This window comes from Euleptes europaea, chromosome 16 (genome assembly GCF_029931775.1).
Source record: "Euleptes europaea isolate rEulEur1 chromosome 16, rEulEur1.hap1, whole genome shotgun sequence".
NCBI lineage: Eukaryota > Metazoa > Chordata > Lepidosauria > Squamata > Sphaerodactylidae > Euleptes > Euleptes europaea.
This window is the reverse complement of record NC_079327.1, coordinates 55,863,761-55,881,783: the sequence shown is the minus strand read 5'-3', so window position 1 is coordinate 55,881,783 and position 18,023 is coordinate 55,863,761. Positions and strand designations below refer to the sequence as shown.

The 18,023-nt window shown below is 43.9% G+C and overlaps 1 protein-coding gene across 1 annotated transcript in view; it reads left to right on the top strand.

Annotated features, from left to right (window-relative positions):
- The window catches only part of CFAP47 (cilia and flagella associated protein 47), a 380,184-nt gene that overhangs the window by 157,985 nt on the left and 204,176 nt on the right, over positions 1-18,023 (top strand). The window contains exons 40-43 of the mRNA XM_056861810.1: positions 1,564-1,661; positions 3,002-3,118; positions 14,653-14,787; positions 17,239-17,351. Coding sequence (XP_056717788.1) covers positions 1,564-1,661; positions 3,002-3,118; positions 14,653-14,787; positions 17,239-17,351 — 463 coding nt within the window. The remainder of the gene's footprint in view (positions 1-1,563; positions 1,662-3,001; positions 3,119-14,652; positions 14,788-17,238; positions 17,352-18,023) is intronic.

The following is an 18,023-nucleotide window of genomic DNA, read 5'->3' as shown; positions in this document are numbered from 1 at the left end:
AGACCAAGTCTTATGAGGAAAGGTTGAAGAAGCTGGGTAGGTTTAGCCTGAAGAGGAGAAGACTGAGAGGGGATATGATAATTATCTTCAAGTACTTGAAGGGCTGTCATATAGAGGAGGGTGCCGAGTTTTTTTCTGTTGCCCCAGAATGTTGGACCAGAACCAATGGGTTAAAATTAAATCAAAAGAGTTTCCATCTAGACATTAGGACGAATTTTCTAACAGAGCGGTTCTTCAGTGGAACAGGCTTCCTCGGGAGGTAGTAAGTGCTCCTTCCCTGTAGGTTTTTAAGCAGAGGCTAGATGGCCATCTGTCAGCAATGCTGATTCTATGACTTTAGGCAGTTCAAGAGAGGGAGGGCACCTTGGCCATCTTCTGGGCATGGAGTAGGGGGGTCACTGGGGTTGTGGGGGGGAGGTAGTTGTGTATTTCCTGCATAGTGCAGGGGGTTGGACTAGATGACCCTGGTGGTCCCTTCCAACTCTGTGATTCTAATCAGAACCCATACTGGGCAAAAACACTACCTGGCCCTATCCAATTTCTAAAAACCCTAGGGAGGCACCAGTAAAGATGCTGGCAGGTGCATGGTGCCTGTGGGCACCATGTTGGTGACCCCTATTCTATGGATTTACCATAGAGTTCCTGGCAATTCCTAGAGCTTCACTGTATCTTCAATATGTCTTCCTACAACATTGGATAAGGCCTTTAATGTTTCCTGCAGGGCTTGTTCTGGGAATCTCAACTCATGTGCTTCAAACAGACGCAGCAATACCAACATTGCACTCCCTATATGTTTGGTAAATTCAGATCATTCTTTGGCATATGAAATTTTGAAATCACAAACTTCTGCCGGCAGTTGAACCAGTGTTGGTTTTGCTTCTGGGCAGCCAACATAACTGTCCAAGTAACATGAAGAACAAGACTTTTATGGAATATCTTAACTGTATTTATGCTTGTAACATAATCAGAGACTGTTCTTCTTTTGCTCTGATTTCATTGCTTTTTTCTGAAGTTCAGTTTAAGTATTATTCTGTGTAATAGTAACAAAAATTGCTGCTTAAATATGAGACAACAAGAACAAGTCAAAACATGTATGATCAAATTGATGCAGAAATTTAAGAAAAAGATTACAATGCAACAATGGGAAACTGTGGACTAAGTCTATCAAATTTACATCGAGTAATAGTACGAGAGAAAATTGGTACAAGCAATTTTTTAGATGGTATATAACTCAGACATTAATAACATGAATGAAGCATATGATAAGCACTGCTGGAAATGCAAAGATAAAGATGGGACTTATTTTCATATGTGGTGGACATGTAAGAAAACAAAGAAATTTTGGATTCAGGTACATCAAGAAATGCAAAAAAATTTAAAAATCAAATTTCCTCTACACCCAGAAATTATGCTGTTGGGATTAGAACCTGAAAATCTAGTTAGGCATATCTGAAGAATTCCAGTAAGCTATTAATGTCCATTTCTAAAGGTAGAAATATAGACGTTTTATCAGAACTGACCATAGACTTTCACATTGAAACAGTAAAATCTCATTTGAAACAGGTGTTATACCGCCTACAAGATGGATCGTAAACTTTGATAGAGATCTCCAAGATGGACTAGTTCTGGCAGCACTAGTAGCCAGCCACTGCCCTTATTTGGTAAGAAATGTTTTTGATAGAATGTTCATAATTTTGAGGGTTTTAATAGAGTATTAATAGTACAGTGTGAACATGGTGATGGACTGGAGCATGAACAGAAGAAAGGAGAGAATAAGTTCTTTGCTGTCACTTAGTCCCTGTATCAGACAGCCTTGTACTATCTAGTCATCACCTTTGGCAACTGGATTACATCTCTTCTCCCCTTCTACTCCTCACTCATTTTATTGTGCTTAAATTAATTGCATATTAACCTCTTTTATCTCGGTGCCTTCTGTCCTTCTGCTGCTATACTTGGAACAGTTTCCTCCTCTCCAATAATCAGTCTTCTGCCCCTTTCCTTCATGGCCATCCACAAGGCTCACTTATTTAGTCTTTCCTTAACCACCCTGAATTCATGTTGATAGTTTCCCCAGTGGGATTTTGTGCTCCCGTTCCTCATTGTCATTTTCTGACCAACTCTGTTCCCAGGTTAGTCAACACTGTATAGGCCATGCCCTGACCTGGTTAGCCCAGGCTACCCTGATCTTGTCAGATCTCAGAAGCTAAACAGAACTGACCTTGGCAAATATTTGGATGGGAGGCTTCCAAGGAATACCAAGGTCTTGACGTGGAGGCAGGCAATGGCAAACCACCTCTGAATGTATCTTGTCTTGAAAACCCCACCAGGGGTAGCCATAAATCAGATATGACTTGACAGCAAAAAAGAAAAGAAAAAGGCCATCATCTCCCTCCCATGATGATTGCAAACAGAAGTTCACACTGAAATAAACGTAGTCTTTAAAGTGCTAGTGGACCTTTGTAATACCCCTGTTAGGGAATGTATCATTTTTCTGTTTTGTTGTGCGGGGCCCAAATAAATACATAGTTGTACTGATTCATAACCTCTGGTTCCTTGCTAGACTGTTGTGGCTCAGATTTCAGTATGCCTGGGTTTAGGGAAGGCATCGATCTAAGTAGAAATGAAAGTACAGGAGAGGTGATTTAGGTTAGGTTATGAAATGGCAAAAGTGTCTTGGAGAAGAGCCAGAAGGGAAATGTGGTGTAGTGTTTGGCAGAGTCGTAGGACCTAGTGGCAAAGAACTGTGATTAAGAAGTACGGAGACATGGAGATCTTTTGAAAGAGCTGTCCTTAAGGTGAGCTGTGCTGTTCAAAGGAACAAAGAAAGAAATCAACTGTTTCACAATTGAAAAATGTGAATGCTTGAAAGTAGGTTAATAGAAAGTCAGACCAGAACAGCATATTCATCAGCATGATAAATCAATTGCCTGGATTCCATGCTGAATCTTAGACCAGGACCTGCTTACTGGATTTTCAAGTTTCATTTTTATCTACTCTGCAGATATCAACACACTTTGTGAATATGTATACTTATCCAGACACTTCTGAACAGTATCTTCACAATTGCTTGGTGCTGATAAATGCTTTTCATGCAATAAATCTTGACATAGATGTACTGGTAAGTGGTCACGTTTTATGGAAATGTTTGTTGTTTATAATATACTATATTTAGTGTGTGTGTTAATTGCCGTCAAGTCACTTCCGACTCATGGCGACCCTATAAATTAATCTCCTCCAAAACATCCTATCTTTAACCACCTTGCTCAGGTCTTGCAAACTGAGGGCTGTGGCTTCCTTTATAGAGTCAATCAATCTCTTGTTGGGTCTTCCTCTTTTCCTACTGCCCTCAACATTTCCTAGCATGATTGTCTTTTCCAGTGACTCTGGTCTTTTCATAATGTGGCGTCAGTTTAGTCGTTTTAGCTTCTAGGGTCAGTTCAGGCTTGATTTGATCTATAACCCACTGATTTGTTTTTTTGGCGATCCACTGTATTCGTAACACTCTCCTCCAACACCACATTTCAAAGGAATCTACTTTCTTCCTATCAGCCTTCTCCATTGTCCAGCTTTCTCACCCATACATAGTAATAGGAAATACTATGGCATGAATTAACCTGATCTTGGTTGCCAGTGACACATCCTTATACTTGAGAATCTTTTCTAGGTCCTTCATGGCTGCCCTTCCCAGTCTCAATCTCTTTCTGATTTCTTGGTTGCAGTCTCCCTTTTGGTTGATGACAGAGCCAAGGAATAGAAAATCTTCAACAATTTCAATTTCCTCATTGTCAACCATAAAGTTGAGTAACTCTCCTGTAGTCATTATTTTTGTCTTTTTGATGTTCAGCTGTAGTCCTGCTTTGGCACTTTCGCCAACTTTCAGCAGTAGTCATTTCAAGTCTTTGCTATTTTCTTCCAGTAATGTGGTATCATTGGCGTATCTCAAATTGTTTATGTTCCTCCCAATTTTCACTCCACTTTCATCTAAATCTAATCCAGCTTTTCTAACTATGTGTTCTGCATATAGATTGAAGAGATAGGGAGATAAAATCCATCCTTGTGTAACACCTTTGCCAATTGGAAACCATTTTGTTTCTCCATATTCTGTCCTAACGTGGCCTCTTGTCCAAAGTACAGTTTGCACATCAAAATAATCAGATGCTGAGGCACACCCATTTCCTTTAAAACCAGCCATAGCTTTTCATGATCCACACAGTCAAAAGCTTTGCTGTGATCTTTGAATCACAAACTGATTTTCTTCTGAAATTCTCGTTTGCTCCAGTAACCAACGCATATTTGCAATATGATCTCTAGTGCCTCTTCCTTTTCGGCATCCAGCTTGAACATCAGGCATTTCTTGTTCCATATATGGTAACAGCCTTTGCTATAAGATTTTGAGCATCACTTTACTTGCATGAGAAATTAATGCGATGGTCTGATAGTTGCTGTAATCTTTGGCATCTCCTTTTTTGGGAATTGGGATGTAAATTGATGGTTTCCTGTGTGTGGGCCATTGTTTTATTTTCCATATTTGTTAGCATATTCTTGTCAAGATTTTGATGGACTCCAGTTCTGTGGTTTGGAATAGCTCTATTGATATCCCATCGGCTCCTGGTGATTTGTTTCTCCCAGTTGCTCTCAGTTCAACTTTCACTTCACTTTCTAAAACTGTAGGTTCTTCTTCAAAAGATTCTTCTTGGAAGGAATCTAATCCTTTCATCTCTTCTGTATAGTTTTTTCAGTGTATTGTTCCCACCTTTTCTTTATTTTCTCCTCTTAAGTTAAAGTATTTCCATGTTGATCATTCAGCGTGCCTAATAGTGCTTTAAATTTCCCTTTGATTTCTTGGATCTTGTGGAACAGATCTCTTGTTCTTCCTTTCTTGTTGTTCTCTTTTATTTCTTTACACTGGTTATTATAATAGTTCTCTTTGTCTCTGTGTGCGAGTCAGTGGAACATTGCACTTAGACTTTTGATTCTGTTTCTGTCACCTTCTACTTTTGCTTCTTGACTATCTTTAGCAATTTTAAGAGTTTCCTCAGTCATCCATTGGGGCTTTTCATTTCTTTTGGCTACAGGAATAGCCTTTGGACATTCTTCCTTGATAATGTCTCTAGTTTCCACCCATAGTTCTTCTGGTTTACATTCACTTGAACTCAGTAATGCAAATCTGTTCTTTACATAGTCTTTAAACTCTTCAGAAATATTGCTCTGATTGTATTTTGGTGCGATGAATGTTTTGGTGTTTTTCTTTAGCTTTATCTTGGTTTTTGATATTAACAATTCATGACCTGTACCGCAGTCGGCTCCTGGTCTTGTTTTGGCCGAGAGAATAGAGCTTCTCCATCTTCTGCTTCCAATTATGTAATCTGTTTGATTTCTATACTGGCCATCTGGTGATGTCCATGTATACAATCGTCTATTTGGTTGCCTGAAACATGTATTTGCAGTGAACAAATTGTTGTCTTCGCAGAATTCCATGAGTCATTCTCCTACTTCATTCTTTACTCGTAGCCAAAATCTGCCAACATTTGATTCCGCTTTGTTTCCTACTTTTGCATTCCAGTTACCTATTATTATCAGCACATCTTGTTTAGGTGTGTGATCAGTTTCTTCCTGAATACTTGCATAAAAACTTTCAGTTTCTTCCTCATCAGCATCTGTAGTTGGGGCATAAACTTGGATGATGGTTATGTTGATAGGATTTCCATGAAGTCTGATTGATATTATTTAGTCAGATTTTGCATTCATTGTAGCTCCTGATTGCCTTTGCTATTGTCAGGCATATCAGTGCTGTTCACTTTTTTCACATCCTGCCAAGACTCAAGGAATGTTATGCCTACTGTTATGCCTACTGAACTGCAGCCAAGGTTGCAGGGACTGTTATGCCTACTACTCTCTGTTTGAAGCTCTGGGAAACTACTTTGTTTTCGATATGTAATCTCTCGCCCTTCCTGTGCATCTATATTACCAAGTTTCAGCCAGACAGCCCCATAGCTGTCACCCTTTCCTTTATGCTCTGTTATTCTATTTGACCAGTAAAGACCAGCTTCTTTGGACCTAATTTTCTATGTCGTGGTTTCTGGTTCATTTGGACCAAGGGCTTACATTGTGACAGCTATCACTATCTACTTTCCTCTGCCAGGCTGGAGCCCAGGAGGGTTCGCCTGCAACTCGGATGGGAGCGAGGAGAGCGCTCTCCGAGTGATTCCACAGGGGCCGGTGCCCCGTGCGGTTCGTCCCAAACCAGCCGGTTGTGATCCCCGGACTGCGGGTGTCTGGACCAACCCTGGAAGGTGACAACCCCAATCTCTTACGGGACGTTGTAGCTGAGCTGAGCAGGACTAGCACGGAAGTTAGTCGCCTTAATGGATTACTACAGTCCCAATGGCGTTCTCTAGTGACTTTCCCTTGGATGTCTGACGTTGAGGATGCCAACACCTGTTTAGACCTCCAAGTCCTTGATTGGTTGGTAGATGATGCCCAACTAGCAGCGGAGGATTTACAAATACTAACCGGTTTGTTGGATAAACCTATTGCTCGCGAAACTCACTCAACAGGAGCCATGGCAGGAGCCACACCGGCAAGTTTTTCTTTGGTGCCGAATGCAGCTGACTGTCAGGCGGAGGTGAGACGGATCACTATCCAAACAGCGCTTCTATTTGTGGATCTAACCAAGGATACTACGGTAGCCACTCTATCACAATTGTTGTCCCCAACTTTTGGGGCTGATGCACCTGCGCTCGCGGTCCAGATTCAACCGCTGTTGGGTGGGGAGTCCGAACCGCTCCTCGCCCTCTTGGAGAAGGAACTTTTACCGCTTGTGACCGCGGATGTTGCCTTGAAACTCGAGGCCGCTCAAGCTCTCGCAGACAGAGAAGCAGCGGTGGCGGCGGAAGCAGCCGCCAAAGCTCAAGCCGCACGGGACAGGGAGCAACAGTTGGCTGCGGAACGAGCACGGGCGAGTGTGCGCCCCAAGGATCCCGGTCAAACCGACCCTTCATGGGGACTAACGTTTTCCCCGACTTTTGCCCCGTCCCGCACCACCCAACGCGCACGGCGCCTCGCGGAACGGCTTCGGGGATCCGACAATTCTGACGAGGAGGACTTGTATGGAGACAGCTCCCACTGGGCCACTGGCTTCTGGGCCAGCCGGGCGCACTGTACGGGGGGACCTGAGGACGAGGTGCACTTGTTGTGGGCGCAGAACCGAGAGTTATATGATCGTGTAGACCCTCTCCAGAATCAAATGGAACGTTTGTTCCAGGAAAACAAACGATTACAGCGGGCGCAGGTAACTCCGGCGCAGCCCATTCTTCCTGGGCCCGCCGCACCGGTTCACCCACCAGTTCAGCCGGTGGTGCCAGCTCAACCACCGGCTAACCTCCCCGTTCAACCACTGGTCCCCGGAGCGCCAGTTGCACCAGCTCCCGGGGCACCCGTACAGCCGGGACAACCCATACCCGGTCCATGGAAGCAACCCCGATTGAAAACGACCTATGATGGCTCTCTCGAGACTCTACCCTGTTTCCTACATCAAGCGGACAGTTATATGCGGGAACAAGGGCACTTCTTTCCCACAGAGGATAGCCGGGTCCGTTTTGTAGCTTCTCTATTGACGGGGAAAGCAGCTGACTGGATTGTCCTCCAATTTGACACTCGGTGTCGGTCTATCCGCTCCCTCAACAATTTCATGACTGCCTTGCGGAGACGGTTTGAAGACCCCTTTATGGGAGAACGAGCCAAGGCAGAACTTCTACAACTCAGGCAGGGCTCTTCTCCAGTCCGAGAATTTGCAGATGAATTCCAGAGACTAGCCAGTAGAATAGTAGACTGGCCGGAGGCCACCCTAATCCACTACTTCAGGGAAGCCTTACACCCTGACATTTTGAACTGGTCATATATGTGAGGCGATCCTAACACCCTCGAAGATTGGATTTTACTGGCGGAAGAAGTTGAAAGCCGCCGGCGTTTCATATCCCTGGTCCGGCAACGACACAAGGATAAGAGCCCAGAAAGCCCCATCAAGAGCACCGCTCCCCAGCCTGCGGAAACCAACGCGACTATCTCAGGATCGCGAAACAAGGTTCCAGAGGGGGGCTTGCCTCGTGTGCGGGGAATTGGGCCACTTTGCAGCGACTTGTCTTCAACGACCAGAGACCACCCACCCCAGTGTGCCACTCCGAGCTCGAGGAAGACCTCAACGCAGAGGCACCGCGGCCACCCGCAGCGCAGCGCCGGGACGACCCACACCCTCTGCACTTCACATTGAGGAATCGGCTAACCTTTCTGCACCAAGCGACCCCGCAGGGTCTCGGATTATAAGTGCCCCAATGGGGGACAACTCTCCTTCTTCTGACGAGGATCAATGGAATGCTTCAGCTCTAAACCTGGAAACCCCTCTTGATCTGTCAAAAAACGGATTCGGTCTGTGGTGAGTGGAGCGTCTCCACAGACCCCTGCAGAATCTCCTGCTAAACCCAAAGCTCCCGTCAAGGTGAGTGAAGTGGAAACCACTGTTTATGTGGACGCAGTGTTGCAACACTATAAGGGGGCCCCCCAACTGCCTGTCAAGGCACTTATTGACTCTGGCTGCGGTTGCACTTTAATTAGTGAAGCCACATTTGCAGCCCTCAAAGTCAAGTCCGAGGCGTTACCCGCTCCCATCCAATTTGCCCAGATGGATGGAAGCCCTTTTAAGGGGGGACCAGTCGATCATCGCACACGGGGAGTAGCGATGGGTATAGGTTCCCATTGGAAACAAATAGACTTTACCATAGCCCCCATTCGGTTCGAAGTTGTCCTAGGGATTAATCGGCTTAAAGGCCATAGTCCTTATATAGACTGGGAAACGGATACTATTTCCTTTGCCAATCCCATGTGCGAACAGCACCGACAGGGAGTCGCAGTGACATCTCCACCCACTCCAGCTTTAACCTCCGATGCCGCATCGCCACCGCCTTTGCCCGACGCCTACAGAGACTTTGCAGATGTCTTTGATGTTAAAGAATGTGACGCCTTGCCCCCCTATCGTACCACTGACTGTGCCATTGAGGTAGTTAAAGACTGCACACTGTCTAAAAGCAAGATTTACCCCATGAGCGTTTCCGAACGCGCTGTATTACGTGACTTTTTGGATAAAAATCTCGCTCGAGGGTTCATTCGGCCATCGAACGCTCCCAACTCAGTCCCAGCGTTCTTTGTCCGGAAAAAGGAGGGTGACCTGCGTTTATGCATTGACTTCCGAAAGCTTAATGCAGTTACCCAAGCCAACGCCTACCCCATACCGTTGATTTCAGATATCATGGGGCAGTTACAGGAGGGTCGCATTTTCTCCAAGTTGGACTTGGTGGAAGCTTACTACCGCGTCCGTATTCGTGAGGGGGACGAACCCCTCACCGCCTTCTCTAGCTGTTTTGGAATGTATGAGTTTCTTGTGATGCCTTTCGGGTTAAAGGGGGTCCCGGGGGTCTTCATGCAACTCATTAACGAAATCCTCCATGATTTGCTGTACCGCAGCGTGGTAGTTTATCTGGATGATATTCTTATTTATTCAAAAACCATGGAGGAACATGTTGTTCTGGTCAGAGAGGTTTTGCAACGACTACGTAACCACCAGCTCTAAGCAAAACTGTCTAAATGCGAATTTCACCGAAAGCAGATAATGTTTTTGGGCTACATAATCTCTCATCGTGGCCTTAGCATGGATCCCTCTAAAGTCCAATCGGTACTGAACTGGACTCCGCCCTCCACCCGCAAACAAGTACAGCAATTCCTGGGCTTTGCTAATTTCTACCGAGGTTTCATTCCCAATTTTGCTCAAGTGGCGCTGCCAATCACTGACCTCCTGAAAACGAAGGGCAAAGGGGTTTCTGCAACGTTGCTCTCTGCCAAAATACTGTGGACTGCTCAATGCCAGTCTGCCTTTGTAGCCCTTAAACGACTTTTCACTTCTGAACCGGTCCTGCAGCACCCAGATCCGAACCAAATGTTTATTGTGCAGGTCGATGCATCCGACGTGGCCATGGGGGGGGGCCCTACTCCAGAGAGGACCGGACGGTCTCCTGCATCCCTGTGCCTACTTCTCGAAGAAGTTCGCACATTCCCAACTAAACTGGCCCATTTGGGAAAAGGAAGCAGCAGCCGTCCACCATGCCCTTACACTGTGGAGGCAATTCCTGGAGGCATCCGGGATCCCCTTTGAAGTTTGGACCGATCACAAAAATCTAGCTGCCCTCACTGGGACCCATAAATTATCCGCAATACAACAGCGTTGGGCAGACTTCTTTGCTCAATTCCATTTTGTTCTCAAACATGTACCCAGGAAACAGAATGTGCTTGCAGATGCCCTATCCTGGTTGCCTCAATACCCAGTAAAACGTGATTGGTCAACAGACTCTTTATTTATCCCGGCGCAAAGGGAAGCCCTGCCCCTGCTGGTCGTGCAAACCCGAGCCCAAACCCGGCTCCAGCAGGAAAACCATACCGTAGCCGACAAGGTATCCAGCCCGGACCAGCAGGCTCCCTCGCCTATCCCCCTTGCGCCACCTATATCCAGCGCTCCGCAGCAACCAGTCCCTCCTCTCCCTCCACCTCCACCAGCTCCTGATTCACCCTCTCCTACGAAAGGAGAGGGGGTGATCATCTCCAATACCTTCCTAGACTCCCTTCGGACTCAGTGCCTAGCCGAACGCACTGCCCAAACCTTACCCCAAGGTGTACTTGAGCAAGGGGGTTGTTGGTACAAAGACTCAAAACTATACGTGCCTAAAATACTTCGACGAGAAGTTCTACAGTTAGCCCATGGAGCTAAAACTGCAGGACACTTTGGGTTCCTGAAAACTCTCCACTTGTTGCGCAAACAGTTTTGGTGGGGGGGAATGCGTTCTGATGTGGACTCCTTTATTCGCAGCTGCCCCATCTGTGCCACAGTCAAACGATCTCAAGGCAAAACCCCAGGACTACTGCAACCACTGGAAATTCCCAGCAAACCCTGGGAAGTGATTGCCATGGATTTCATGACGGATCTCCCCCTTAGTGGGGGAAAAACTGTACTTTGGGTTGTTACTGACTTATTTTCCAAACAGGTACATTTGGTTCCGTGTGCGGGTATTCCCTCCGCCCCCAAGTTGGCTCGCCTCTTCGTGTCACATGTTGTCCGGTTGCACTCGTTCCCGCGCAAGATAATTTGCGACCGCGGAAGTAGTTTTGTGGCGAAATTCTGGAAGGTGTTCCTTAAACTGGTGGGGGTGGAGCAAGGGTTGTCAAGTGCTTACCATCCCCAAACGGATGGACAAACCGAACGTGTTAATGCTGTGTTGGAATGTTATTTACGTTGTTATGTTAATTACCACCAAGATGACTGGGTAGAACTATTGCCTTTTGCAGAATATGCGTACAATAATGCTGTTCATCAATCTACAGGGTTCAGCCCTTTCTATGCTGTGTACGGTCAGGACTTCGGTCCTATTGCCCCGGTAGAAGTGCCTGAGGGGGAGGGGGATTCTGATTTAGCCTCTTGGGCACATACCCTCCGCACCACTTGGCCCTGGCTGGTAAGCAACCTAGAGAAAGCCAAGCGCAAATATAAAGTGCAGGCAGATAAGCATCGCTCCCCCAGCAAAGATTTCCAGGTCGGTGAATTAGTGTATCTTTCCACTAAAAACCTACAGTCCACCCGACCTTGCCATAAGCTTAGTGCCAAATACATTGGACCCTATCCCATTGCCCGGATCATCAATCCTGTCACTGTGGAGCTGACCCTCCCCCAAACCCTGAGACGTATCCGCCCTGTTTTTCACGTCAGCCTCCTTAAACCTCATGTCGCCTCCTCAGACTGGCATCCGGAGCCACCTCCTGAGCAGCCCGTGATGGTGGGGGGGGGAGGAGCATTTTGAAGTGTCAAAGATCCTAGATTAACGTATACGACATGGATCCCTGCAGTATCTAATTCGATGGAAGCACTTCCCCCCTGCCTATGATGAATGGGTGCGTGCACAGGATGTCTCCGCTCCGCACTTAGTAACTGCCTTCCACACCACCTACCCGGATAGACCTTCCCCCTCGCAAGGCGGGAGGGGGCCTTAAGGGGGGCAGAATGTCAGGCATATCAGTGCTGTTCACTTTTTTCACATCCTGCCAAGACTCAAGGAATGTTATGCCTACTGTTATGCCTACTGAACTGCAGCCAAGGTTGCAAGGACTGTTATGCCTACTACTCTCTGTTTGAAGCTCTGGGAAACTACTTTGTTTTCGATATGTAATCTCTTGCCCTTCCTGTGCATCTATATTACCAAGTTTCAGCCAGACAGCCCCATAGCTGTCACCCTTTCCTTTATGCTCTGTTATTCTATTTGACCAGTAAAGACCAGCTTCTTTGGACCTAATTGTCTATGTCGTGGTTTCTGGTTCATTTGGACCAAGGGCTTACAGCTATGTCTTGCCTCACTATTAAAGTAACTCTGTTTTGAAGTGGGCAAGTTATATTTTACCTTAAAAGAAGATATATTTATGCAACATCTGCTAATTAACAGCTAATTTTCATGTTAGTAACTGGCCAGTGAATGACACCTCCATGCTTCAGTTTCATAAGCTGGCTAGAAAGAAATGAGGGTGAGCCATTACCGGGCTCATAGCCAAATAACCTTCAAAAAGTAAATAAGCTGATAAGAAGGCCAGAATCTTGGAATGTTGCCTGAAATGGGGGTAATTTAACTGCATTGGATCCTTTTAAAGGATGCTTTAAATGGCCTTTCTAAGCCCTTTTCACACCTTACTTGGTGATGGGTTTGACATTGAATATCTGATAATATCCTTATCGGCACCTGGCTGTATTAAAGGTGTAGAACAGGTGGACAGGATTAAAATGTGTTTTGAGAACATATGAAAATCCTTGGGAAAGGTGTCATACGTAAATCCCCAAGATGACCACCACATCCTGGAAAACCTCTAAGTGGTGGGCTAAGAAATGGGGATTATCAAGATCCTGAAGGAGCAACGTGCTAACCAAACTAATGCATCAGGCTGAAATCCTTCAGAAAGTGTCACGGTCTCTGACATAATTATGGTATTTTTATGTACATGTGCAGAATTAATTCCATATAATTCCATATGTAAAGCTTGAACATATTACAAAACTACAGAGGTTTGTAATAAAAGCCCGTGTAAATGTCCTCAGAACAGCTTGCAAACTGCTGACAGTATTCTCTCAAGATTAGAATTCTTCAAGAGCAGCACTAACTTAAATTAATTTGTCCTTGAAGAAAACAAGCAGTGTACATTTATTTACACAGTATGATGTAACTACAATTACATGTCAACTGCCAGCTGAACCTTGAAGGATACCTGCAGTCCTTTCTTGCTTTCTGTAAACCTTGCTCAAAGCTATGTACTGACCAACTGTCAGTAACTAAATGATTACAAAGTGACAATGTAAGCAATAATTGTGTTTTATGAGTTATACAGTTAAATATTGTGCTACAGACTTCTAAGTAGTCTCATTTAATGCGTATTGTTCTAACAATGAAGAAGGTATAAAAATTAAGTATATAATGCAATCCTGAAACTTAGAAATGATTGTTTATACTGTAAACAAAATAGACTGAGAGTACAGGATGTCCATATATGGTTATGGATAACTAAACAGCAGCAGCTAAAACATGGCTGCACTGCCATGTTCTCTGTAAGAGGGGATGGAAATCTCCCTGCACTCTTAAGGGTTTGAAACAGTATAAATACAGCTAGAGTTCAGCCAGAAATTTAGAACCTTCCAAAGGCTCTCAGATAAAGGCTGACTGGTATGTATGGTTTACCTTACTCTAGACTTTGTGAATTAGATACTTTGAACTGAATCAGAATAATTTGACTGTTATATTTTATAAGTTGGATTTTGAAACTGAATAGTATGTAAGACTTGTTTGCTTTTACTGCATATGTTGCTTCTACTGCATACATTGTAATACATACATTGTACTTTGACAAGAGTTTTTATAGAAGTGTTAAAGACTTAATAATCTGCATTTACATATATTTTACTAGAAGTATTTCAATAAAAAGACTTGCTTTTTAAAAGTAAGTAAAGTTGTTCTGCTTACTCGATGATTGGCTGAATAAGATACCTTCACTTGAAACATTCTAAGAGCCTGTCATTTGAACAGTACGACCCGCTTCAAAAGGTAAACTCAAAAGTGGATTCATTGCCCTAAAAAAGGTAAAAGTCCCCTGTGCAAGCACCGGGTCATTCCTGACCCATGGGATGACGTCACATCCCGACATTTACTAGGCAGACTTTGTTTATGGGGTGGTTTGCCAGTGCCTTCCCCAGTCGTCTACACTTTACCCCCAAGCAAGCTGGGTACTCATTTCACCGACCTCGGAAGGATGGAAGGCTGAGTCAACCTTGAGCCGGCTACCCGAAACCAACTTCTGTCGGGATTGAACTCAGGTTGTGAGCAGAGCTTTTGACTGCAGTACTGCAGCTTACCACTCTGAGCCACGGGGCAGAAACAAATAAATTAAAAAAGTGCTTCTAAGTATGGAAAAATAGTCAAGCTGATGTTTGAAACTGCAGCTCCTCCATTCATAAGCAGTTGTTTAATGTCATGTTGTTTTCTTCTTTGTAAACTTACACTGACTTTATTTGTCTTTTAAATTTAGGCTTCTGATATCTGTGATCCAAATCCAGTCATGATGCTTATGCTTTCTGTCTATCTATATGAGCGGCTTCCTCAGTATTTACCCAAGAAATATATTGAGTTTGCTGGTCCACTTCATTCTACTGTTGTTAGGAAGGTACTGGCATTTTTATCTTTAAGTTCAGAATAATTCCTGACTGAACATTCAACTGTAATATGTGTCTGGGGATATCTTTGCTGGATTATCATTTTCTGGAGGGAATAACCTCAGCAAAGATATGGAATCAATGAGGTTAATTGGGAATAATCATTTAGGAATTTGTCAGAGCCCAAATATGAGATCTATTTTCAAGCTGAAGTGGAACATAAAGATGGCACTCAAAATAAAACAACATAAAACAAAAGAAGCCATAATCAGAGAACCAGATGTTTAGTATAATGGAACTCCTTTGTTGGTAAGACCATTTTAGACCATGTATCTTGTTTTATCTGGCCAAGGGCCGCAAATAAACTATCTGAATCTGTATAATGGAACTTTAAACATAATACCAAGTTCTGACCTATCAGAGATCAGATTATTATCTACTGATCCAAGAGCTGTTAGAATTGGTGTTTCTCTATTGCTCCCAGGGGCAATTCCCTTCCATGCCTCTCAGTGTATCTATATTCAATAACTGTGTGTTGTACTGTTGTCTTACCTTATTTTCATATTTTATATGGAGTTCCTCAGGGATCTGTCCGGGGCCCTGTGTTGCTCAACATCTTTATAAATGATTTGGATGAAGGAATAGAGGGTATGCTTATTAAATTTGCAGATGATACTAAATTGGGAGGGGTAGCAAATACGGTAGAAGACAGAGCCAAGATACAGGATGATCTTGGCAGGCTGGAGAATTGTGTGTGTTTTAAGTGCCGTCAAGTTGCTTCCGACTCAATTTAAGAAAGATGTAGACAAGCTGGAACTTGTCCAGAGGAGGGCAACAAAGATGGTGAGGGGTCTGGAGACCAAGTCCTATGAGGAAAGGTTGAAGGAGCTGGGTATGTTTTGCCTGAAGAGAAGACTGAGAGGGTATATGATAACCATCTTCAAGTACTTGAAGGGCTGTCATATGGAGGATGATGCCGAGTTGTTTTCTGTTGCCCCAGAAGTTCGTACCAGAAACAATGGGTTGAAATTAGATCAAAAGAGTTTTCGTCTAGATATTAGGAAGAATTTTATAACAGTCAGAGTGGTTCCTCAGTGGAACAGGCTTCCTCAGGAGGTGGTAAGCTCTCCTTCCCTGGAGGTTTTTATGCAGAGGATAGGTGGCCATCTGTCAGCAATGCAGATTCTATAACTTTACGCAGATGATGAGAGGGAAGGCATCTTGGCCATCTTCTGGGCATGTAGTAGGGGTCACTGGGGGTTTGGGGGGGAGGTAGTTGTGTATTACCTGCATTGTGCAGGGGGTTGGACTAGATGACCCTGGTGGTACCTTCCAACTCTATGGTTCTATGATAGATTTGGAGAGCAGAGAAAACTTTTGGCCCCATTCTTCTTTGATTGCTATAGAGTGTAGCTACAGGAAAGTTAGCTTGTCATGACACACTGATTGGTTTTCTTATTTAGATTTTTTTCAAGGAGTTAATCAATTGCTAATGGATAACTTAATTATTAATATCATGAACTTGTGAGTCCCTAGTTTGTAGCCCATAGTCATTTCATTAGGTTAAGCAAGCCATTATTTCTCTGGCTTCCCTTCTATAATATTAGCATACTTTACACAATTGTGGTAGGGATTCCTGAGATAATTGCTTGAAGTGTGAGAGAAAAGGATGTGGACTAGTATCGCTTAAGATTAGACGAGACTCAATTTAGCTTATGGTCCATTCACGGTCTTTGGGTATATAACTGCTGCATATACTATTTGCTATCGAGCTTGAATTAGGCCTTTGTATATTGAAATCATGAGTCATTTACCAAGAATGAAGTAAAAATCTTAATAAATGTGGCCTAATATTATATATCAAACAACAACCAAGGACTTGTAAAAAGGTTAACAGCAGTATTAATTATATCCAAGAAATATTGCCATCAAATACAATTGCATTTATCATAAAATACAATCTAATACAATGTAGCTAATTATTTGAATGATAGAAGAAACATATTCCATTTGATGGTGTTCCAATGGATCCTCATTTTCTCTACTTTGGAATGGTTCAGGTCAGAGATGCTTCTTTTGATTGTGATGTAATGGTAGAGGATAATGTATAATAGTATTTACTATTTTTTCAGAATTTTATGAAGACGTAGGTGCTTCCCAGCTATCTCCTGTAAAGAACTCTGTCTTGGGCAAGCCTAGATGGAAGAGAATTCAGGGCATTCCCACCTAGCCTTGCCACCACATAGCTGAATCTTTCTCTAACAGTAAAAGCCCTAAACTTTGAAGAGACTGTTTATAGATAACATGGCCCAAACAGGAATAATCAATTTCTTATAGACATTTCACAGTTCTGGTGTAACCCAGCTCCAAAATGAGATTTCATCCATTAAAGAAGTGGAACTGTTATATTGTAGTGTCACAATAAATGTTCTTAAATGCTGTATGCTATATTTTTGCAACAGATACGTTTGAAAAACCCAAGTATGAAGCCTTTGCTATACAATGCTACCATTTTAGGAAGAGATTCTGCTGATTTTTTATTGCCTAAAGGAAATACTGTGACCATTGCCCCAAAGTAAGTAACCCTCAGTTTTGTGTTGACAGTATTTGAAAATTGGATTTATATTGCATGGTAAGGAAGATTACTGTTTCAGGTAGACATGGTAACTTTTAGTTCAGGGGTTACATTTTGTTTGGTTGGGGGAGAAAGTATGCATTCCAAGACCAACTCCCAATCTCCTGTGTGAACAGGTTCTTTGAAAACATGGGATGAGCACTGTGTGAACACACACATGGTCTGTTTAATTCACAGTGGGTAGCCGTGTTAGTCTGCAGTAGTAGAAAAGAGCAAGAGTGTAAACACTTGTCCCCGTGGTAATCCCACAATCAACATCCACAGACGAGGAGTCCAAAAGAGAGTTGATTTATTAGAAAACCTACAGGTATACAGAGCTACAGGTAAATTGGCACGACTGGGAATGGGTAGCACAGTACAGGGCCTATATGGGAAAGCATTAGTCACAACGGGTCAAGGTAACCCCCCTCCTAACGAGGAGATGTTCCCACGGGAGATAGCGCTGGAACAGGAATTCAACAGTTACCAGGCTCGGCCTTGAGAGGCACTGAAACCAAAACATTCTCGGTCTGACAGGCTGCTGAGAGCAGAGGAAAGCAGGCCTGACATCCTGCCCTCCTTTAGGGCCCTCCCCACACAGTTCCATCCGGGGGCGCTGGTTTGTGAGGGTAG